Source organism: Dreissena polymorpha, chromosome 2 (genome assembly GCF_020536995.1).
Source record: "Dreissena polymorpha isolate Duluth1 chromosome 2, UMN_Dpol_1.0, whole genome shotgun sequence".
In the NCBI taxonomy this organism is placed as follows: Eukaryota; Metazoa; Mollusca; class Bivalvia; order Myida; family Dreissenidae; genus Dreissena; species Dreissena polymorpha.
The window spans coordinates 82,574,695-82,599,527 of NC_068356.1; the positions used below are offsets into that span (position 1 = coordinate 82,574,695).

The following is a 24,833-nucleotide window of genomic DNA, read 5'->3' on the forward strand; positions in this document are numbered from 1 at the left end:
TTTTAAAAACTTCTTTATTTATATATTCAAACGTTCGCCTTATTACTCCAACTATTGAATTTGCTTTATTAACTTGTTCATTTATATGTTTATCAAATTTCAATTTGTTGTCAATAACAACTCCTATATCTTTCTCTTCAATACTTTTTGCCATAGGTTTCAGATTCCTGTCTAACTTGTATTCAAAGTCACTAGTTTTATTTTTACCAATTCTCATCACTTTACATTTGTCCGGGTGCAATTTTAATTTCCATTTATCTGACCATTCTTTCATTTTAAATATATCTTCTTGAAGCAATTCACAATCATTTAGATTCATTATTTGCCTAAAAATTTTAGTATCATCTGCAAAAAGAAATATTCACTTTTATTTGATAGACTCAGGGGTAAGTCATTTATATATAGTACAAAACATATCGGCCCGAGCACAGATCCTTGCGGTATTCCACTCACAACACTTTTCCATTCTGAACTCGCTCCGTTCACTTAAACACGTTGTTTTCGGTTGCTCAAAAAAGTCTGTATCCCGTCTATATATTTTTGACCAAAATTATACATTTTCAGTTTGTGAATTAACTTTACATGACTTACTTTATCGAATTCCTTCATGAAATTACAATAGGCCACATCTACAGCTCCCCCTTTATCTAAAGTTTCAGTTTATCGACTTAACAAATCCATGAATAATAATAAAAAAATCAGTTTTGTTAAATATTTTATTTAATACAATAGAGTTAAAATTATCGGGTCTTTTGGTTAACAATCGTACAGAAAACAAATATTTAGTCACTCTTAGCCTTGCCAAACGTGTCAGTAGCCCATTTTCGTTAACGCCCTACGACTTCCGATTGTTCAAAATGGCGATAATGTAGATTTTTTATTTTCCCGCTCGTCAAACTTCTGGTGCGTAACTACGAAACAAAAGAATGTTATTTAACTTTGGGCACGAATTGTTTTATTGAAATACGCATTTTAGATTTTAAGAAACCCATTACTAAAGAACAGACAATTGATCATTAATAGTTCTGAAGAAAGATTTCATGCGTTTTTTTTGGTCAATTTCAACGCATATAACTCCAAAGTTTCAGGTCATATTTAAAGAAGATACCTAAATTTATAATGTATCATTTGTTAATTAAATATGTAGAGTTATTCTCTTTCATGTTTTGCTGTCATAAGGCCTTATTTTCATTACTGTGGAATCCAGGTGGGATTTTAAAGGGGCCTTTTCACAGATTTTGGCATGTTTTGAAGTTGGTCAGTAAATGCTTTATATTGATAAATGTTAACATTTGGATATAAACAGCGGCAGTAAAAAATCAATAATAAAATTTAAAAAAAGAAACAAAGGTAACCCCCAGCAGGGCTCGAACCACTGACCCCTGGAGTCCTGGAGTAAAAAGTCTTCCACTTAGACCACTCGGCCATCCTTCCGGATACAATATTAGGTGTATTTTATACTTTATATAAGCAATCCTCGTATTTTCACAAAATATAACGACAACCACAGTGATTCATTTTGAAATCTACATCAATGAGTCCCTGGGACTCGCATATTTTGAAACAATGGGTCCAAACTGAAAACAATGGGTGCCAGATTGTGTCTTTGTAAATTCGTTACAAATAATCTACTTAACATGATGGCCTTAGCCAGGGGCTCTTTTGTGCAATTTTACAGCTAAAAAAAGAAATAGGTTTATAGCAAGTAAAATCTTTATTTGTTTACTTTAAATAACAAACAGTGAAACATATATCATCTAAAACAGAGAACTTTTAACTTATTTAACAATTTGGACTGAAAGAGTTTTAATATATTGGAGGACTAGTGTTAATAATTTTTTGGTCAAAATTATCCCTTTTAAACAGTGTGACAAAAGACAATGTCTGCTTTGGTCAAAAGGTTTAAACCTTCAATAAATATTTAGTGTAACAACACTCATACTGTATTTAAGGTGTATAGCCTTCTCGCCTTGTTTTTTCTTCAAACAGGGAGAGCTTTTTCCATAAATTCATCTCTGACAAAATTGCACAACTTCACTCTCATAAGTTTGTCCTGGTTCCCTACAGTTAAACTGTTCCTGAATTTGGTCAAGACCTTATTCTGTACATAAAAACCCCTCTCACATCCTGCAGTATGAACAGCAGAAGTCTGTGTTGTTATATGTACTTACATTCTACGTTACATAGGACGGAATGCTGTACGATCTGTATCACTATTATGTATGTACCGTATAAAAATAAAAGATGCTATTTATTTCAGAACTTGCACATTTTTAATTGTCACTTTAGAAAAAACAACAATGATCAAATTATCCAGAAAATTATAATAACATCACTTTACAATATAACTGTCTGCGCTCACAACAGACAAACACAAAATGTGTTTTCCGCCGTTTATTCTTCACATTTAACCACATGTTTTACATCGAGGCTGCGCTATCGATAAATATCTACACACTGAGCGAGTTTAAATTGTTGAGGATCAATTTTGAAAACCTGTTTGGGTGGCATTTTCTTTGTTTACCATCCGGGACAGCAAAGTAAACATCCAATGAACTTTTAATAAAACGCCGTAACTGATTGGATAATTGATATATTTTAACCAATCAAAATACGCGTATTACATTCTGAATGTAGTGATGTTACTTCCGTTCTACTTTTCAAAACGGTGTTAACATGTGTTTCACTTATCTCCACGAATCGAACTCGATATCATGTACAACTTTGACGATGTTGAAAATCGGACTTTTTAAACAATGCGTCCCGAGTACGCACATGTTTGAGAATGATGCGTCCCCAGAAAAAAACGTGCATCTAGGACGCGGGACGCACATCAAAATGAATCACTGCAACCACAGAACTCTCCAAATTATTAATTTGTTTCGCGTTGCAACGCTTTATAATTTTCAGGGTTTTAAATTGTCAAAAGATGCATATAATGGCTATTTTAGAGCATAGTAAATGTTCAGTATTACTGTTTCCTCACAAATATCATAACTTAAACGAAAATTTGCGAATCTGAAACAACTTTTCAATTTTGTCAATTTACCCAAATGTGAAAAGGCCCCTTTAATCGGTAATATTAGCGACATAAACTATTTTCTGGCATAAATGAACACAAACAGATCATACATATATGTCTGATGGGCAAATTGAAAGCACTTAGGCGATATTGTGTACTTGCATAATAATAATATTAATCTAAAGTTTCAAACACATCAACAATTCATGAAAATATGTAAGTTTATGCAACTGACAATACCCAGTATCATGAGTATTCCAAACTCAAAATATTGCTATCAACTATCTCCAGAATCCTATGTGAGATAGATCAAGTGTCTAACCAACAAAGCGTAATTCATGGAATATCTCCGGAACCACCTTTAAGAAGATCAAATTGTCAATTGTTGAAATCAATACTTAGGCTATCGGTTTGATAACGTTTTTTTATGCCCCCGGATCGAATGATCGGGGGCATATTGTTTTTGGCCTGTCTGTCATTCCGTCATTCTGTCCCAAAATTTTAACCTTAGTTAAAGTTACGCGATAATGTTTGAAATATTGAACATAGCAACTTGATATTTGGCATGCATGTGTATCTCATGGAGCTGCACCTTTTGAGTGGTGAAAGGTCAAGGGCAAGGTCATCCTTCAAGGTCAAAGGTTACAAAAAAAATTCAAAGCTGTGCATCAGGGGGCATTGTGTTTCTGACAAACACATCTCTTGTTTATTATAAAGTTTTGGTTTTGAGTATTTCTATATAAATGACACACAAATTGATGGCCATGTTAAATATTATTGTGTTTGTTAGAATGTATTAAGACAGTTGATTGAACTTGATTTTATAGACATACTTGAGACATAATATTTTGACAGGAAAAAAGCTGTTATCAGGAAGAACTTTGAGCTGTACGTACGTACGCATAAAAGCTCAAAGCATTCAAGTAGAACTTCTGTCTGTCCATATGCTATAAATAATTGAGAAGTATATGATAGGGAAGGCATATCGAAGTGCCATGATCTCATACCTTTACACTGATCTAATTTGATCTAAGAATCATTCAAACTATCCATCTGTGACAGATTAAGTACATTTTACTTTTTTTCAAATACCAATACCGCTTGATACAACTCAGATTCTTTCACAATTGTTGCTCATGAACATTTCTTATCCACACATATACCCCGACTTTGACTTTAACTTAGTCCAGTTGCATGGATGTTTTCAAACACTGATTTAAGTCTGTTTTTTTTTCTAATGAAGCATTGTTTTAGAAATGGAATGATATGTTTGCAGATTAAAGTAGAAGGCAATGCAATGAAGGGTGTCTCTTCATCACCAGCCATTTGTACAGTTGTGCGATCTAAAGCTTGTCAGATTCGCAGATCTCTAAGCCGAAACAGCATTGATGTGAAGGGAGCATTTGTGCTTGAAAAAGTGTGGACGTTTGAAGGCGAGGACATAGGCCATGGTAAGATAGACTGTGGAAATAACACATTGAAATGAATCTTTCTAAATGTAAAAGACACGCCACAAAATGAGTGTTAATTTTTAAACAATGATCAATTTCTTTTCTCCACTCAGTTATTGCCCATATCACAGTTCTCGAAAACAGTCAGTCCCCCAGTCCTGACCAGCGAATTTTACTCGGGACCAACAGCTGATTCAACAACTGACCGACAAAAATATCAATTGATAATATTTTAATTCCTAGAAAAAGCATTCGTAATTGACGTAAATTTCCACATTAATCGGCCCATTTCTATTACGATCAAATTACTATACCGGTTTCAGGAGCATAATTAATATCATGTTTAAATAAAATATCGGTTTGGATCACATTTAAATACAATAAATCATGTCGGAAATTGATATAATAAAACAATAATTAAAATAATAATAAACAACACATCCTTCAAGCTCAACTTAACAAAAAGAGATTTTTCAGATTTTCTTCAAATGGTTAGTAGACCAATTTGGAAAGGACTATTTTAGTTTGGAACGTGACATCGGCATTTAAATTTAATTCTTCTTCAACTAATTGCATACGAGGATTTTCACAACAAGTTTTTGCGAGATGCCTCCACTTCGAAGGCAATACAGTGACTGAATTCTGGTGATACCAGTTGCTTTGTTTTAAAATTTGTAGCGTTTATTATTGTTTTAATTTCTAATGTTCATTGTTTGAAAATGATCCCTCTTCCAAGCTTTAGTGAAGGATGAGGGACATTATTGGAGTAAAGCTTGAGCATGTATACAGGGCTTGACACTAACTTTTCAGGGTTTTTTCTCCACTTTTTGGGAAGATAGCCCATGGCTTTGGAATTGGGAATTTTATCGGCATTTTCATGAAATTGGGAAAATAAATACATTAGCCTTTTTTTCCACATGAAAAGTCTACTAATTAGGGAAATACTAAATTTGATATAACTCTTTATAATCATTCAAATTAAAAGAACAAAATCATATAATACTTTGTTAGATGTAATTGAATTGAAATTGAGATAAAATACGCATTAGACTTCTTTAAAAAAAAAAATAATAATTTGGAAATTGGGAATTTTTGCCACATTTTGGGAAAAAAGTATACTTTTTGGGATTGGGAACATAGCCGAATTTCGGCTATAAAATCGGGCCAAAAAAAACCCCTGCTTTTTTTACCTACTGACCCAAAGCCAGGCAAAGGACCACCAGCTTTCAGAAATTACTGGTCCTCCATGAAATCAAGTGGTCCAACAATTTATCTGTTATTTTATTAAGTTTCAACTTACTTTCCGGACTATCCACAATGTATTGTGCATTTATAAAAAGAAAACTATACTATCTACTAAACTATCCCAATATCCCTTTCATATTTTCGCTGTTCTTCAAGCTTCTCTTTATTAGTTTTAGGTTTTAAGGCCTAGGTTCAACCACCCCCAGAATAAAATTCTACATCTCGAAAACTTGTAATCTTGAAAATACGCACGTTTACTCTCCCGCAACATCAAAACCACATTTGGCGCCCTCCAGTATAAATTATTACGGTTAACAAAGTATATTCTGATGGTATTAAGATCGATAAAATGCTGATTATTGCTGCTTTTTCAAAATAATAAATACCATTTTGTTCATTTCCCATTCCGAACGATTAGAATTTTATGTTAATTTGTGTATCGATCACAGCAAAGTCCGGAGACATTTTCTGGAGACATTTGCGGATCGCAAATCAATTTTTTGATGCGACAACAGGTTTTTGTCATCGGGCATCTAGAAAAATTGAAATTTCCAATATGTTGCTATTTTTATCCCGATCTCGAGTCGGCCCTTAAAATAATGATGAAATTATTGGTTTATTATGAACATATAAAGTTGTTTTTTTATGAAAACGGCTTTCCACCAGTATTTCACAATAAGCTGGCCAGGATTTTTAACTGGACCGAGGGATCAACCAAATTTCTAGTTTCACTGGTCCTTTCTATTTTTTACTGACCCCGGGTCAACGGACCACCGTTATTGTCGAGCCCTGTGTATACTTAGCATATCGGGATGACGATATCGAGTGATCCGCATTTTAAATACGCGCTTAAAACACCACGTGACTCACCGATATACCCGGATATTCAACCAGATTTTACCAATTTTTAAAACTGTTTTGTTGCTTCAAAATCGTACAAAAGCACAAAGGGAAGGGAAAAGAGTTGATTAAACTTCAATCAACCAAATAAACATATATTCAATTATATTCTCAGAATAAATAATATAATTTCATAAAGAAGGGTGGGAGTATACATGCTCAAGCCTCCGGCTTTACTCAAATAATGTCCCTCATCCTTCACTAAAGCTTGGAAGAGGGATCATTATTTTCCGTAAAGCCTACGGCTTTCACATGTATACTTTGCATCTTTAAATCAAGCAACAAAACCAAACACACACAATAATAGCAGTTTAGTATCTTTTGCTAAACCCTTCCGTCATAACTATCATTATCAATCATTTATGGATGTAACACTACAGACATTTTCGCAGGAGATTCAACCCATTTAAAACAAATCAACACATCATTATGGATACCCAATCTTCATCAACACATTTCATTACTAGTTTAAAATAATTACTTACTACATTTATTATATGCTGCAGAAGTAGCTGAAGATGTAGACATACGAGCCTTAAAAATACCAATGTCTATGTCAGAAAGTTGTAAAACTTTCCTTAGTCACCTAGCCACAGTAAAAGTGGTGACTGTCTTATAGGTTACATCAGACACTAACAAATTATTTACCTTTCTTAAGACTTCAGTACATTGTACATAAAACAACACGCTATGCATAACACACAATTTCTCATAATGAAAAAGTTATAAAAACTAACAGATAATTATTATGCTTATTAGTGATTTTGAGATGATTAGGACACACAAAATATGTGCTCATATAGCCTAAGTTAAGTAACACTAACTAAAGTCTAAGCCCTGTGGCGCTAGATAATGCTATTAAAGCAGACACCTTAAGTGTCATCATTTTCATAGTCAGTTTATTTAATGGATACAAAGACCATTAAACTTGAGAACAGTACTCACACTCCATGTGAACCTATATCTACGAAGAACTGTGCAAATATTAAATATTCCTTTTATATATTTAGTAATAAAAAATACATTGGAACACTAAATGTTACCAAAAAATGGCAATGTCTACAATAGCATTGCATAATGATCGAGTATTAAACACTGAATAGGATTTCTAATCCTCATGGTGGTCATACAAATAAAATACCACTACACTTTCAGTTGTTTGAAAAGGACTGTAAAGCCATTGAACCGCACCATAAATATCACTGTTTCCGGGTCAAACAATATTGATTCCTTGTGCCTGGTATATAGGCTGACAGGGCAAATTCTGCAGCTCCTTGTGAAACTCCCCCACTCGACAATGATTGCCAGATATAGTCACCACCACCATCTTCAAAGAACAACTGAGGGGATGCACCATGCTGCTGTGCGGATGAAACAATAGGTCCAGATGTCTCGGTAACCTGACTGGCAAAGAGATTATATTAGACAATACCAATGGATACCATGATTATATTAGACAATACCAATCAATACCATGATTGACTTTTCCAAACAGGACAAACTAAAATTGCCTGTTCTACTTCATCAGAAATAATCTTATTGACTATTTTGCCAATCAAATTAAAAGGTTGAAAATATAAGGTTACATTCCACTACAAGACATATAAAAAACATCAACACCATAAGACCCTAGTTCTGGGAGCCATTACACAAATTTATCTAATTGTTTATCACCCCAGGAAACCCGATACCTTGTGGGTCGTGTAATACCATAGGGGACAGTGCTGTGCATTTTGGCATGAACTTACATAGGGTAAGTAAATTGGAAAAATTGCATTTTTCAAAGTCCAATTTGAAACAACTGTGTATTAACATTGATAAATTCTGTGCCCACATACACTTACTAAAGACCTCTACAAAGCAAAGAAATTCAATTAAAATGGCTGAAAATTAGTTTTTTTGTCACGAAAAAGAATTATAAAGTCACTGCCCACATATGGTTTCCTGGTGTTCCCCAGATGGTATCAATGTTTTCCCAATATGTTCATTAAAAACGCAAATATCTCCACAATAAATAGTTTTTTTTTCTGGAAAACCCTGCTGAGAGGTTATGGCAGACATGTGAAAGCTTGTATAAATCCTTTAATTATTGTACTGGCTTTCAAATTAAAGCAGTTTTTTCTCCCCTAAATGCCTGAACATGGCCCGTTTTGCATGATCTTCTACTTCAGGGAGCCACATTTTGCTAATTTTGTAAAGAAAATTTGTCAGGATTTTTTCTACATGTAGGCCATTACCTATGTTATCAATGTTAATACACAGTTGTTACAAATTTGACTTTGAAAAATGTAATTTTTCCAATTTACTTACCCTATTTTTAGTTCATGCCAAATGCACAGCATTGTCCCTATGGTATTACACGACCGGCAAGGTATCGGGTTTCCTGGGGTGTTTATTAAGCCTAGACGCAAAAAGGTCAGTATATGACTAAAAAAGGTGTCTTCAACTTCTAGAAAAAATATCAGATTTTAATATCCACTATGTAGAGTTTGAGTAATTTTCTAGAATAAAAATCTGCTTAAATATTAATCTTTTCTGGAATATGTATTGCTGAAATAAGTATATTTTTGTATATTAAAACACCAAATCCAAATGTGTTTTACTAAGCAATCCATAGGGTGTTAATTAATTGCTCCCATATCTGTAATATAAGACACAGAAGTAACATTATCACTTTGTATCTGAATACGAATATCACAGTGACAAGAAAATAAGGATTGCAAAGAATAGAAGATGGATAATAGCTCCAAATAATTAATAGAATGTTACATACACTATTCTCAACTCCATCTACCATTTGCATGTTGTTCACTATCTGCAACATAACAAACCCATCCTTCCATAGAGGCATCAGTTGCTAAGTGATACAAAAAATCCTTTTGCCTCATAGTCTTTCCATTTCTAGAGACCGCAATAGTTATCCACCATTTAAACTCCTCCTTACTTTCATCACTCAAATCTGTACCTTTATCAAAGTCATAAGTATCCCCAAGATCTCTTAACTGATCGCGCTCTTAGCTTCTATAATGCAAAGGCACCTCTAGAATAGCAAAAAATGCATTAACTACATGATATCTGCCTGTGAAGGAATAAATTTCTCGTCCTCTCACATGCCTTTATGCAATAAAGTTGCAGCATCAGTCACAATCTTCTGTACTGTGCCCTCTGTTAAAAACACCATAAACCGGATGGAATCAATGACAAAACCAAAATGACTAATAATCACTTTTATCTGAGAAGGTTGTAATACAGATAGGGGTATATCATTATTTATAGTTAATCCTAAAAATTTCAAAGTGTCTAGGAATCCCGTTTGAATTTTGTAAACAGGTTAATTTGATGCATGTTAATTGAATCATCTAGATATAATATAAACACATGATTCACATAAATCTAAACCAAGCATATATTGGCCGTAAATTTTATGTAAACAATTTTGGAACTGGCGCTAAACCAAGCGTCATGCAAACAAACTTATAGAGTTCCATTCAATCTGAATATCAAAATTTTTGATTGTGTTCATGCATTAGGTACTGAAAAGTATATGTATTCTGCAGATCTATACTCTAAAATAATCATTCTTCTGAATGAGTTCCATAAACATTTTAAATATTTCTCATTTACAGTGCTCATGAACAATTAATTCATTTATATATTTCAAATTAATACTGGTCTATTCTTCCCATTGGCTTTAGGCACTATAAAAATAGTAGAAATAAACTGATTGTCTTCATCACTTGACTGTACAATTGCTCCTTTTTAAGTAGAAGTTTTACTTCCTCATTTACAGTTAATAATTGATCAAAACTAAATGGAATTTCATTTGAAATAATGTTTTGCAGCGGGAGTAAATGAAATATTATTTTTTTTATAGCCAGGAATAGTAAGTAAAATCCAAGAGTCTAGTATAAATTTCTCCCATTTTTGCACATGATACTTAAATTTTTCCCCAGTGCACACCACTAGTTTATTGACTAGTCAGCCATAGTAACAGTAGGATTGGGAATAGTCTACTCTTCTAAAGGCACTGCATGATCGAGTTGCCCCTATGTATGAACCCCTTTGAGGGTATGGTGTGAACCTTATGGCATTAGGAGGTTCAAAACCACCAATGAAAGAAGCAGGATGAAAACTTCTATGCAGAGATCCTCTTAAGGGTCTTGCATAGTACCCTCGCCCTCTCATTCTCATATTATTTCACAAAGCAACACAATTGTCACAGTTCTTAATTTCTTTGCTAATATCATCACCAAACAGCATTGATGAAACTGGTGTGTTAAACATTACACAGGTTTGAATACTTTTTGTTTATGTTTGGTCTTATCATATACCTGCGTCTAAGAGATAGATTATATAGTACTTTGCCCATAATGGTCATGATATCAGAGACTAAATTAATAACCTCAGGACTACTTGAAATCTGTGTCTTTAATATTTTAGCCAACTTAATAATATTCACAATCCCTGTTGCCGCAAAATTCTGAGCCCTGATCTTGTGACCATGCCCTATTTTCTAGGACTTTCCAAATTTCATTGTTAATCAAAGGTGCACCCAGATACATACAATTATCTGGTAATATATATTTTAAAACAATTGAATCAGCGTCACACTGAACAGAACAGTGTTAATAAAATTAGCCAAATATTAGGGAATGGAAGCTCCCTTTTCAAGTGCCCTTAACGTGGGCAAATCCCATAAAACCTCATCATTATCTATACCGTCAAACAAGACTGATGAGAATTCAGCCTAGTATTCTTATTATTGTAATATAAATGTACATTATTATCACTATCATAATGGTCCATTTTCAAATGGATGTTTGGTCAATTGTCTAAATTATGCCCATTCTAGTGGGTAATGTCATCATTTTCCGTGACTACGTCATCAGAATTTAATCAAAGAGCCACTTTCAAATTGTCAATTTCTTGCTTGGACAATTTAGAAAAATGAAACACATTGGAATTCATTATTGAATTGATGCACGTGCTCGTAGAAGCTGACAACATATTTCTGTCAGTCTTTTTTACTGTATAACTTTTGGAATAAATTATACATGCATTATTAGCAACCTTCGTGCAAACAACTGCCTTGCCTTTCGTTTTATCAATAATTTCATACTTTATTGTATTTTTGGGAACAACAGCCAATACAAAATCATCATATCCGAAATTCGAAATTTCGGACGGTGTCTTCCGCGAGCAAAGCTCGTCAGATATTGAGGATCTAATTATTGCCAAACAAATTTAAATACTAGGACTACGTCCTTAGTAAGGCAGTATTAAACAATAAAGAACAATACATCATATCAATTTCAAAAGGTAATTTACCTACCTGTACAACGAACGAACCACTCGACAGAACGCCAAATCGATGAATGGTAAAATCTGGTTGAATATCCGGGTATGTAGGTGAGTCACGTGGTGTTTTAAGCGCGTTATTTAAAATGCGGATCACTTGATATCGTCACCCCGATATGCTAAGTATACATGTGAAAGCTGTAGGCTTTACGGAAAATAATGAGAAACGGTTTGCCATTAAAATATTATGAAGCTGCCAGCCTGGCAATAAACGAAAATAAGCTCCAATGCTACTTAAAAGAGTCTAACACCTGTGAAATGTCATGAATTAAAGTAAAAACAAAAGTTGTTAGGGAACGAGCTTAAGAGCGAAATAGGAGGGAGCTGTACGTTGCGCCTTTTTGGTTCCTTTGGGGTGGTCAACAAAAAAATATGAATATATGTCAAAATTGATATTTTTCCCCTAATGTTAAATAATAATTGAAACTCTTGTGCTAAAAACCCTTAATTGCATGCATTTGACTTATGGATACCCTGGTCTGGATATAGCAAATTATGAAAAAAATGTCATTGTCTGGTCCAAATGTACACAATGCTTCTATCCTTACCCTGTATCTTTTTGGATCCTAGATCTTTTCCTATTAAAGTGGTTGAATGTGTATGTGATGAAGTAATAACACTTTTCTGCAATAATAATTTTAATTACATAATAAGAAGGCAATATAAAGATATATTTAAACATAACAATACAAAATCTAAAAGGTTCTCTCTTTTTCTTTTTTTTCCTGTTATAGTTTAGTTGGACTGACAGAAACTGATTTCGCGACTGACAGATTTTTCAAGATTTCATGAACACAGCCATATGAAACAAAATATAAAAGTAACGCTGGAACATTTTTGCAATTTCTAAAACCAATAATAATTATCATGATATGTGTCTTGTTTTGAGAAAACTGGGCTTTATGCTTGTGCGTAAAGTGCCGTCCCAGATTAGCCTGTGCAGTCCGCACAGGCTAATCAGGGACGACACTTTCCGCCTAGACTTGATTTCCGGTAAGGAGGGACTTCCTTGAAACTAAAAATACCATTAAAGAGGAAAGTGTCGTCCCTGATTAGCCTGTGCGGACTGCACAGGCTAATCTGGGACGACACTTTACGCACATGTATTATGCCCAGTTTTCTTAGAACAAGACACAAATGATTGCATGATTATGTAAATTCTGGCATTTTATTCTGGAAAGTTTCAAGAGGTTGTCAGACTGACTGATTTTGTAATCTTTTGGGAAGTCTTCTTTTATTTATTTGACCTGAGATCAAAACTTTTCTGGCTGATTATATAAACATAATTTTGTCATATTTTCAATTACAAATAGCATTTTTTAGTTCTGAAATCCTGTCTTTAAATTCCCATTGATGGTTTTACTTTCAGGTGCTTGGAAATAAATCTGTTACATGTAGACATTAACCTTTTTGAAGTTGTAATATCCACTTTACTGATATATTTATGATTACAATTCATTAAATTTGATCAATAACTACCGGTATTAAAATGTTACAAATCAAGCAATAATGCATTTTTGCAAATTTTAAGTTAATGGATGGGTATAGGTCATATTCTTGAAATTATGAGAAAAAGCCACGGAGATCTTACCACGTATATGTATATGTGTTAACAGTGTCTTCAACAAAGTTAACATGAAATTTCAGGTTCTCAGGACAATCTCTCAGAAAGTGATGATGCCAGAGACGCATGGTGCAGCAAACATTGTTGGTTTCTTTCTACCAATCTACTGACCTCACAGTCTTGTGCAAGGGTACACATTTCTGTTTGTACAGCTAGTTTTCTTTTTATAAGGCTTGGAAAAGGGGGCTGTAGCCTTCAAACATAGGATATATAGCATGTGTAACCATGTGATGTGATGTAACTGAGAAAAGAAACAACATTTCTATGATAATTTGGTTTGAAACGTCTCCTTATATGGGAGGAAAAATCATACATGCCAGACGACCCGATCTTGGCAGGACAGTCCTGCTTTTTGGGTGTTTGTCCCGGTGTCCCGATGTTACACTATTTGTCCCGACATTCGTACAAAACGATATACGCTCTATAAGTTCACAATAAAATTCCCTATTCAAGCTTCGTCTTTAATTACCATAGCTAATCCCTTTATTGCCCCCTATTAACAAACCATATCTACTAGTCGAGTGATCCAGTGTTGTTTTTGACACCTTATCAGTGATGTATCGGCAAATTATTGATTTTATCGGGAATTTATGCCAGGGTTTTTTTATGATAAGGGTCGTTAATTGCTAGTGATAGATGCATCGTAGTGCATTAAGCAGATTGCTTTTGTATTTCAAGGCCCAAATCAAGTCCAAAGATACTATTATTACGCGGTATTCATTGTATTATATGTCAAACAAGCGCTGACCGATACCAGAGACATAAATTTACTTTTGTTTTTGACTGATTTTCAAAAAATAATTTGTACATATTGCATCAATCTAAATTTAGAGTTAATGGATGATTGGTTGAATAAAATCAGTGCTTGATGTGTGCACATCCCGTTGAACGTTGCCTGGTCCCAAATGGATTCATCCGCATAGTGCACATGTTTGTTTACTTCTGGAAAATGGAGAACGTCTGTGTTCATGCAATTCTAAACACATTTATCGTCAATATTTGCCAGAAATGATGGGTTTTGTAAGAAATTAGCTGATTACTGACTTCAGTAAAGGTGGCATGATTGATCCTTTTAGGTGTCCTGCTTGTTGGTCAAATGTCCCGACATTTTTAATGGACTGTCCCAATTTGGACCCAAACATTTCTGGCATGTATGGGAAAATTCTGAGCGATAGACTTTTACTCCAGGGGCCAATGGTTTGAGCCCAGTTGAGGGTTACTTTTTTATGCCCCCAGAACATAGGTTCTGGGGGCATATTAAAATCGCAATGTCCGTCAGTCAGTTAGTCAGTAAGTCCGTCCGGATTAGTTTCCGCTCAATAAGTCAAGCAATAGTCATCAGATCTTCACCAAACTTCATCAAAATGTGTAAGGCAATAACATCTAGGTCAAGTTCGATAATCCACCAAATTGACCAACACACTCCTGAGTTATGGCCCTTGATTCATCGTAAAATTTGTTTTTTTCTCGTTTCCGCTCAATAACTCGAGCAATTGTCATCAGATCTTCACCAAACTTCATAACAATGTGTAAGGCAATAACATCTAGGTCAAGTTTGATAATTGTCCAAATTGACCTAGACACTCCTGAGTTACGGCCCTTGAATCATCGAAAAATTGCGTTTTTTCTCCTTTCAGTTCAATAACTCAAGCAAATGTCATAGGATCTTTGCCATACTTCATGATAATGTGTATGGTCATAAGATCTAGGAGTTTTTTCTTGTTTCCGCTAAATAACTACTATTGTCATCTGATCTTCACCAAACTTCATCAAAATTTCTAAGGCAATAAAATCTAGGTTAAGTTCGATAATCAGCCAAATTTACCCAGGCAGTTCTGAGTTACGGCCCTTTAATCATAAAAAAAATGCGTTTCCGCTCGAAAAATGCTCATAACTTCTATGTCGCTTCAGATGTAACCTTTATATTTGGTATGCATGTGTATATGGACAAGGCCTTTCCATGCGCACATAAATTTGACTCCTTTGACCTTGACCTTGAACTTAGGTTCCGCGTTGAGGTTTCGAAATCTGTGTTTAGGTTTCAAAAAGCGTTTTTTGGGGCATATGTCTTCCAATGGAGACAGCTCTTGTTTTCTATCTTTAATTGTATTCTTGATTTTAGCTGGAGCTTTATAGATCCAATGTTTACATTTATGAATACAAATCATTTAATGACAAGCTTCAATTGTAACATATGCCAAAATTTGTAAAAAGGTCCCTTTAAGCATAATCTGGAAACATGTGATTTCTGTAACCTTATTTTTATCGCTGCTAGTCCTTTTTCTGGCGTTTCTACGGGTCCATTAAATGGACCCACTCCAAAGCAAAATGGTGAAAAAATCATCCAATGTGAAAAAAATCCCAATTTCCAACAAAACATACGTGTTTTTTTTGTTTTCTTCTTTTAGAACGAAGTGTCTTATGATTATTATGCCTTAATAACATCTAACAAAGTATATAACTATAATTAATAATTTAAACGATCTTATTCTTCTTATGTAAATTATTATAAAGAGTTACATTGAATTGGTTTTTCCCATCTCAATGGACTTTTCCGAAAAAATTCCCAATGCAGAAATTTTATTTTTTCTCTTATGGCCAGAAAAAGGCCTGGCTGCATAAGGTGTTACAGTAGATTCCACTTAATTGATAATCAAATAATTCGGTTAGTTGAATAGAAATTGAAAACACCAAACCATTTGCATCTCTTCCCGTTGAAAAAACTCCACATATTCTGATAGCAAATATGGCGTATTTTGGTTAATTGAATAGCCAATTTTCTATTGCACACTATAATCCACACTATAATCCAGCAAAGAGTGTCACAAATCTCCAAGGATACGCATCGTATCTACAATTTTGACAGACACGCTCAATCGACTGCCTTTGTTTTAATTTCACACTATGCATGTATGCAGCGTCTGTCAAGCGTCACGTGACTAACAGGTGTAGTATGCGAGCAAGTACAATGCAAACACTGGAGTCTCCGGTGTGAAGTCAGGTGCAAACTTTCGAATGGAAACTGTTGAGTAATACACTTCAACAGTTTGTTGTCGCTTATAAACAATTAAAGAGTGTGTTGCTGATTAGAAACAAACTGTTGACGTGTCTTGCTCAACAGTTTGCAATAGGTGATGGAATGTTACACTATATTCTCAGTTCGTGTTTATAAACCTACACAACTGCGTCACAGTAAATCATATCTAAACATGATGTCGAACAATCCCAAACGCGCACATTTGTCAAAACATCGCAGTCTTAACACTGCTGATCATGTTTTCACAATAACCAAAATTAAATCCAGTATTGACCAGATTTTCCGGTAAATCAGTACACAGTACATTATCTGTTTCAATACTAAACTATCTGAAAGAGCGTAATGTCAAAGATACAGCATTCTCCTCGCTACAAAGTTTTCCTTCGACAGTGTATATACACCCACGCTAATTTTCGTGCGCTTTTTACCAGGACAATACATGAGCCATAGATGTTGCTAGCGTAAGCGTTTGGTAAGCAATAAAATAAAAATGGGAAAAATCATTACACGCACCGTATGGCGTGACATTTTACATTGCTGCATAGTTTTCGCTAGGTTTTTGTTGGGGGCAAAGGAAATACATGTGGACGTTTTATTTAAAGCTAGAAAGTGTGTTTTGGATTACAAAATTTGTATTCTCATTTGGGTATTCAACAAAACATTGATATTATATTTATAATGGATTCAATATTTAATTCCAATATTAACTTTTTTTAAACGCTTTATGTGTCGAAACGATGTTTTGATTATGCATGAAAAGCACATTTTCCAGGAGGATTACAACCGGTTAGTGATAACATTGGAAACATAACGTATTCCGTATAATTGAATACTCCGGATAGTTGAATATTCGGACGTGACAAATGGGCTATTCAATTAAGCAAAATCTACTGTATATCTATATAAGAAATATTGGTAGATGGAAATAAGATATTAATAGAACATGATTGTAGTTTCAATATTAAGTCGATCTTATTCTCAAAATAAGCCTAAATTTTTAATTTGTAATCCAAAGCACACACCCTTATTTAATTTGTTTTAAGTTTCAAAATTTAGTTTTAAGTAAGTGTTAAACCAGGCCCCAGAAGTGCATTTGTAAAGATTATTTTTAACCTGATTCTGATGAAGAATATTGGTCCAAATGAGGAATGAAATAGAACATTTTCCAAAACAAGGAAACTAAAAGTATTGAATATTTTATTGGCTTTGTGCAATTAAATATAAAGCAATTAAAAAGACCAAAAATTCTAAATGTAATGATTACATAACGTAAATGTTCCCAATTAATGATTTTAGATAGCAAATTGTCCCAATTTCAGGCATTTACACACTATTATATCTTCAATTAGATTCCCCATCTTGAAAATGTATTTGCCCTTGGGGACATTAAAAATCAAAAAAAGAATTCTTAAATTTGTGATATTCTTTTGATGTTAATTTTTTTATTCTTTGTTTTCTAGTTCTGAGTCATAAATAAAACTTTTTTTACTGGGCTGGAGGCTGTCTAAAATAGACCAGTTTCACAATACCACCACTGTTGCTATTTTTAGCTCATCTATTTTTTGAAAAAAAATTATGAGCTATTGTCATCACCTTGGCGTCGGCATCTGCGTCGGCGTCGGCGTTGGCGTCCGGTTAAGTTTTGCGTTTAGGTCCACTTTTCTCAGAAAGTATCAATGCTATTGCATTCAAACTTGGTACACTTACTTACTATCATGAGGGGACTGGGCAGGCAAAGTTAGATAACTCTGGCGTGCATTTTGACTGAATTATGTGCCCTTTTTATACTTAGAAAATTGAAAATTTTGCTTAAGTTTTGCGTTTAGGTCCACTTTTTTCAGAAAGTATCAATGCTATTGCATTCAAACTTGGTACACTTACTTACTATCATGAGGGGACTGGGCAGGCAAAGTTAGATAACTCTGGCATGCATTTTGACAGAATTATGTGCCCTTTTTATACTTAGACAATTGAAAATTTTGGTTAAGTTTTGTGTTTTAGGTCCATTTTATTCCTTAAGTATCAAAGCTATTGCTTTCATACTTGCAACACTTACTAACTATCATAAGGGGACTGTGCAGGCAAAGTAATGTAACTCTGACTGGCATTTTGACAGAATTATGTGCCCTTTTTATACTTAGAAAATTGAAAATTTGGTTATGTTTTGTGTTTAGGTCCACTTTATTCCTACAATATCAAAGCTATTGCTTTCATACTTGCAACACTTATTAACTATCGTAAGGGGACTGTGCAGGCAAAGTTATGTAACTCTGACTGGCATTTGGACGGAATTATGGGCCCTTTATACTTAGAAAATTGAAAATTTGTTTAAGTTTTGTGTTTTGGTCCACTTTACCCCTAAAGTATCATAGATATTGCTTTCATACTTGGAACACTCGCAAACTATCATAAGGGTACAGTAAAAGGACAAGTTGCATAACTCTGGATGTCATTTTTACGGAATTATGTCCCTTTTTTGACTTTGTAACTTTGAATATATGGTAAAATTTTGTGTTTCGATCCACTTTACTTCTTAAGTATCAAGGCTATTGCTTTCAAACTTCAAATACTTTCATGCTATCATGAGGTTACTGTACCTGGCAAGTTGAATTTTACCTTGACCTTTGAATGACCTTGACTCTCAAGGTCAAATTATTAAATTTTGCTTAAATTGCAATAACTTCTTTATTTATGATTAGATTTAATTGATACTTTGACAAAACTACTCTTACCTGACATACCACAATAGACTCCACCCAAACCATCGCCCGTCCCCCCCCAAATCCCCCCCCCCCCCGAATCCCCCCCCCTATTTTTTTATTATTATTATTTTTTTTTTTAAGATCATCTCACAAATGACTACCACACCCTCACACTATACCCCCACCCCACCCCACCCCCTCCCCAATTTTTTTTTTAAACGGTTAAAAAACAAAACTATTTATTTTGATTATTTTATGTTTGAAATACCCTCCAACCATCGCACCCAAGAATCCCCACCCCCCCCTCCCCTCACCCGAATCCCCCCCCCCTAAATTTTTATTTTTTAAGATCATCTCACAAATTACCACCACACCCTCACACTATACCCCCCACCTCACCCCCCCCCCCCCATTTTTTTTTGAAACGGTTAAAAAACACAAATATTTATTTTTATTATTTTATGTTTGAAATACCGTCCAACCATCGCACCCAAGATACCCACCCCCCCCCCCCCCCCCCTCCCCCCCCCCCCCCGATTTTTTTTTCCTTTTTTTCGCATTTTTGGAAGATAATGTAATAAATGTCCACACCCCCACACAATGCACCCCTCTCCACTCCACCCCTCCCTCCTTTGTGATTGAAAATGAGAGTCCCTTCACCTTTAAAAAGAAAATACATGAGCGGTCTGCACCCGCAAGGCGGTGCTCTTGTTAGATATCACGTGACGCGCTGAATTTCAGAACGAGGCTGAAAGTGTATAGATCTTTGGCGGAGGATAGTGATGATAATAAACCAGTAGAATTGTATTAATTATATCAGGAATTTCATGAGCACTGACACTGGTTACAATAACAGCAAACATATGCATAAATACATGTGTTGTTTAGTAAATAAATTGATGAGGTGTTATAAAATAAACATTCTAACAACTAAGTCATAATTATTTTAAAGCCATAGTATTTAGTAACACTAGTGTATACGTGTATATATATTTTATTTCTTCTTGATTAAACTTCAAGATACGCACGATCATCAGAGCAAATGTACTCTGAAGAATAAACATTTATATTTGCACAAAATATACACAAGTCATAATTATTATACAAAACGTTATTATATTACTTGAATTCTCAAAAGTATATGTTTGTTGGTCTGTACTATTTTTAATGAACGATCAAACGTGTAAGATGTGTGTTGACTCCATCATAATAAAAAGCAATATAAAATGCAAATTACATGACACTATTTTAATGTTATGTCATTTTTCTTTTACCTTAAAATAATTTTCTTTTACAGTGAAAGGCAATATTGAAGAATTATTTTATACAGGTGAAAAAAACAAACATGGAGCAAACTGAATTGTCTATGCATGCACCTTGATTTCTCTTTAAACGTGATTATGAGTGATAAATATATGTCACTTTATGACATACATCTTTTTTGTCTGTATTTTTTGGAAACATTTTTGGTCAACGAAAATGCTTGTTTTAATTATGTTCTTCTATACACTAATGACTATCGAACACTCTTAAAATGACTACTACGTAATGACAGAGTTTTATTTTACCGGCATCCGCTAAATAGATTTCGTGTTTAGCATAAAATTTAATAAATATTTCGAATGCATAGGTATTAGGCACTTAAGTATGTATCCGAACATTCTTTCACAGGGAACGAATCTCCGGGCAATAACGAATTAGGAACAAAATGTCCAGGCAGTAAAAATTGTGTAGGAACCATTATCCACATTTTGAAAATAACGAAGGCACGAATGTTCAAGTTGTCACAAACATAGGAACGAATGTCCGCCTGTGTGAAAAATAGGCTCGGAAGAATGTCCAGCATTTATTGTATTATGATAATAAAACTGGCTAATATCTATCAAGTATTTAGTTAGAGTATTTGACGTTACATTAGTCTTAGAAATGACTACGTAATACTACTACCGCGATAGGCATTGGGTATCATAAATGATGTTCTATGGCCAGGCATCTACCACGATGTTTTTATTTAGTATTTGTCGCCACAGTATCTGATCATAACGAGATGATCGGTTTGTGCTACACACAGGGGTTATTAAACCACAGATGCATCAATAAACAAGATAGATCTTTATTCAAACAACGCGATAAAAAGCTCTAACACACAGTGTCAAATGTGTGCAAAAAATAAAGAAAAACAAGTACTTTAATCAAGATTTTTTTAATGTATTGACACTTCAACTGTGAAGTACATATTTATTACTTATTCTGACAATGTCATATTGTGTTTACTAAATCGTTACATCTCCTAATGTTCATAAGAGTGAAAGGTTGAAATCAGATGCGGGACTATTGTAAATGGTTACATGTTCAGCCTCGTTCTGGAGTTCTGCAAGTCACGTGACTTTGCGCTCTTATCAATTTAGGCCTATTCTGAAAAAGGTCTATTGTGTGATAAAATCCCTATATTATGACCTATCATCAACACTGGTTAATTGCTGTAAAAACAGAAGCATCCGCCAGGTTGTGTTATCAATAATCATCATGGCCATTGTCACTAACATAGATCTGCATGCTGTTGAAATATGAGACTGTTTTCTGAAGAAAATTCAAAAATACTTAGCAAGCATAATAAATGCATATGTGATTGAATTTCTGGGGCTATCTGTAAATAACTACAGGTTTAAATCTATTATCCACATCATCCTTGCAACATTTCGGTTGACAGCTGAAGATTTAATTTAATAGATTCTGCTTTCATTTATCTTTTGTCCCTTATTTTCAGCAGAGGGCGTGCATAATGAAATTTACTTTTAGATTGTTGGATTGGCAAGTATTGTAAGAAAGTAAGAAACTGTGTCTAATTCTTTTCCCAGAAAAGGAAACAATTAAGTTGAAGATTATATGAAAATGTTCAATTGAGGAAACAATGTCTGCAGTGTTCAGTAAGATGGACCAAAAATAAATAAATGACTTGGAAAAGCAGCTTTTAAGAATAAGTAAATATTATTGTTCTGGACACTATTTTCATTGAATATGTCAGCAGAATATGCACAATCTGTTAGTTTTGTTATAAATTACATTTTTTTTTTTAATCATTGAAAGAAATTGTTATTGTTTTGGTTGGTTTGATGCGCAGCTGCATCTCCTGAATGACAAATTTGTGTACAAGTGAATTTTGAAACTGTTATTTTGTACTTTAGTTGACATTATGGACTTCTGAACTTAGAGATTAGAATGTGGTAGACAGTTAATTGTTTACCCATTAGATACGCTCCTGATAGCTGGTGACTTGATATGACACATGGGACAGTGGGCTTTTGTAGCGGCTTACTCGAGCAAGAAATGATTTTCACTGTTATCTTGATTTTAAAAAGTCACTTGCTGAATTGAGTAAATGCTATTTACAAACTCACTATTAAACGCGAGCATTGCTTCGAGTCAAAATTGTTTGCAGGCTACCCAACGCTCAGTACAAAAGAAATTGAAGACTTACTCTCACAAAAGACCACTTATCTATACAATAAGTTAACCACAATTAAGACATTTGTTTTATCTATTAAAACAATAGGTAGGTAAAACATGCTTGGACTTTTCCAAAAACGATGTAACATGTCTGGTCAGTCCTCTGGAAAATGTTATAAACATGTTTATTTATTTTGAAGAGCATTTAATCAATGACTCTTGAGTATGATGATTCTCTTTGCTTAAATATGTATTTTTTTATTTCCCATTAAATAACTTTTTTTGCTTTTTTATTTAGTGCTTGAAAAGGATTTTGCCCAAGAGAGCTGTATACAAATGCAAAGGTATGAATTATTTTTGATTTTTTTTTACAAGTATTTATATATTTTGTGTTTGTGTTGATGCAAATATGCAAGACATTGGTCTGTTAATACAATTATGTAATTGAAAAAACTTTTTTTAACGATAAAATAATAAATTTTAGTGCATTTTAAATTACTATAACATTTTTTTCTTAAAGAAAATAATATTTACAACAAAAAGTAATAAATAACACATTGTATGAAAATTTATTTAAATTTCATCTTAAAACCTTGATTGTAGAAAACATTTTGTTTAATGTTGATTGAAACGGCATACTTTGATTGTCTAAATTGCAACCATTTCGCTTTTATAAGTAAAAAAAACTTCCTAAATTGTCACCAATTTTTTTATTATGGCTGTAGAAAGCATTTGACAAACCTATTTTCTTATCATTGACCAATGGCGTTTTTAAGTTTTGTTCTCTTGCGAAATATTCTTAATTACCGTAAATTCGCCAGCTGAACCTTTTCGTGCAGCAGGCAGCATCGTCTTGGAAAACAAAGAGAATACTTTTCAATACTGAGAAATACCTCAAATGCATTATTGTGTATATTGGCCAAGATGGCAATGCCATCTTCCTGTTTGATTATGTTGTAAAACCTATCAGAAAGTAGATCTAAATTGGAAGTTGGATTAGTACTCTGTAAACTCATGGTAATTTTATATTTGTCACGGCTTTTTTTGGCATTTTTCTACTTGTCCCTTTAATTTTGTGTGTCACATAAATCGCAACTAGAAATTATTGTGTGCAACAATTTTGAAGTTTATGAGATAATATCCACATGCTGCCTCGCCAGAATGCTGTAATTAATTTTCCCATACTTTTTCACTAGAGGGCAGTTTTTGTTTTTCAGTCTGTCCACAAAAGATGAATCCTTTAATTTCTCACAAATTTACCAAAATGAAACATGGTAAAATTATAAAGGGCAATATGAGGATTAACCTTAATCCTTTTCCTTTAACCACAGAGCAAAGTTAGGTGTCTATTACTAAAAATATAATAAAACTAAATATTGTAATAACCCCCAAAGTACATAATATATTGTCAGGAAACTTTGTTAACAGGGTTATGTTGTGATTTTTTTATTATTTTTTAGAAACCTTCAATTGGGTACATTTAGGTAAAATGTGGGAAAACTATATGCCTTTTCCATTGTTAATGGGTTTCTTAAGGCCTCAAATTTGCAGGAAAATAAAATAAGTTATTGGAATTTTGACCTGTGGATCCTCCTGTATTGCAGTACCTTCATAGCCTTGTTTTTGGTAGTTCCTTGTACAATCTGTTGGTCTTCCTGGATCACTGTATGTGATTAAATACCATTTGTGGAAGCCAACAATTTAATGGTTTGAGAGTTTACTGCTTTTGTGTGAGGGTAATTCTTAACTAGAAAGGGTCACATTCCTAACAGTTGCATGTTATATACGTTTTACCATCTACTTAAATAGCACATGCATAATTGATTGGTATGATCGTTAATATCTTGTAATTTATGTCTAAAAATTTCAAATGATTATATTCAATTATTCTAAATATAAAAGGGTCAAATTCCAGTGTCGTGCCAGGTAGACTTCAACCATCTGCTTAGAGAACACTTGGGTATACAATAATCATTCATAGTTTGTGGATTATGTCATTTATTAACCACCTTATACCATGACATCAATATGATTTTTCTGAGCCCTC

The 24,833-nt window shown here is 33.8% G+C and overlaps 2 protein-coding genes across 4 annotated transcripts in view; both read left to right on the forward strand.

The window, feature by feature from the left end:
- Positions 1-24,833, forward strand: part of LOC127867807 (trichohyalin-like) — a 291,013-nt gene that overhangs the window by 159,274 nt on the left and 106,906 nt on the right. The window lies entirely within an intron of this gene.
- LOC127867805 (uncharacterized) overlaps positions 818-24,833 on the forward strand; it is a 63,592-nt gene continuing 39,576 nt past the window's right edge. The window contains exons 1-4 of one of the 2 annotated variants that reach the window (XM_052409263.1): positions 818-903; positions 4,299-4,473; positions 13,624-13,730; positions 23,085-23,130. In XM_052409263.1, the coding sequence (XP_052265223.1) occupies positions 4,320-4,473; positions 13,624-13,730; positions 23,085-23,130 (307 nt within the window). In that variant the 5' untranslated portion in view covers positions 818-903; positions 4,299-4,319. Of the gene's footprint in view, positions 904-1,126; positions 1,258-4,298; positions 4,474-13,623; positions 13,731-23,084; positions 23,131-24,833 lie in introns of those variants that run through there. The other variant, XM_052409262.1, reaches the window with a different exon arrangement.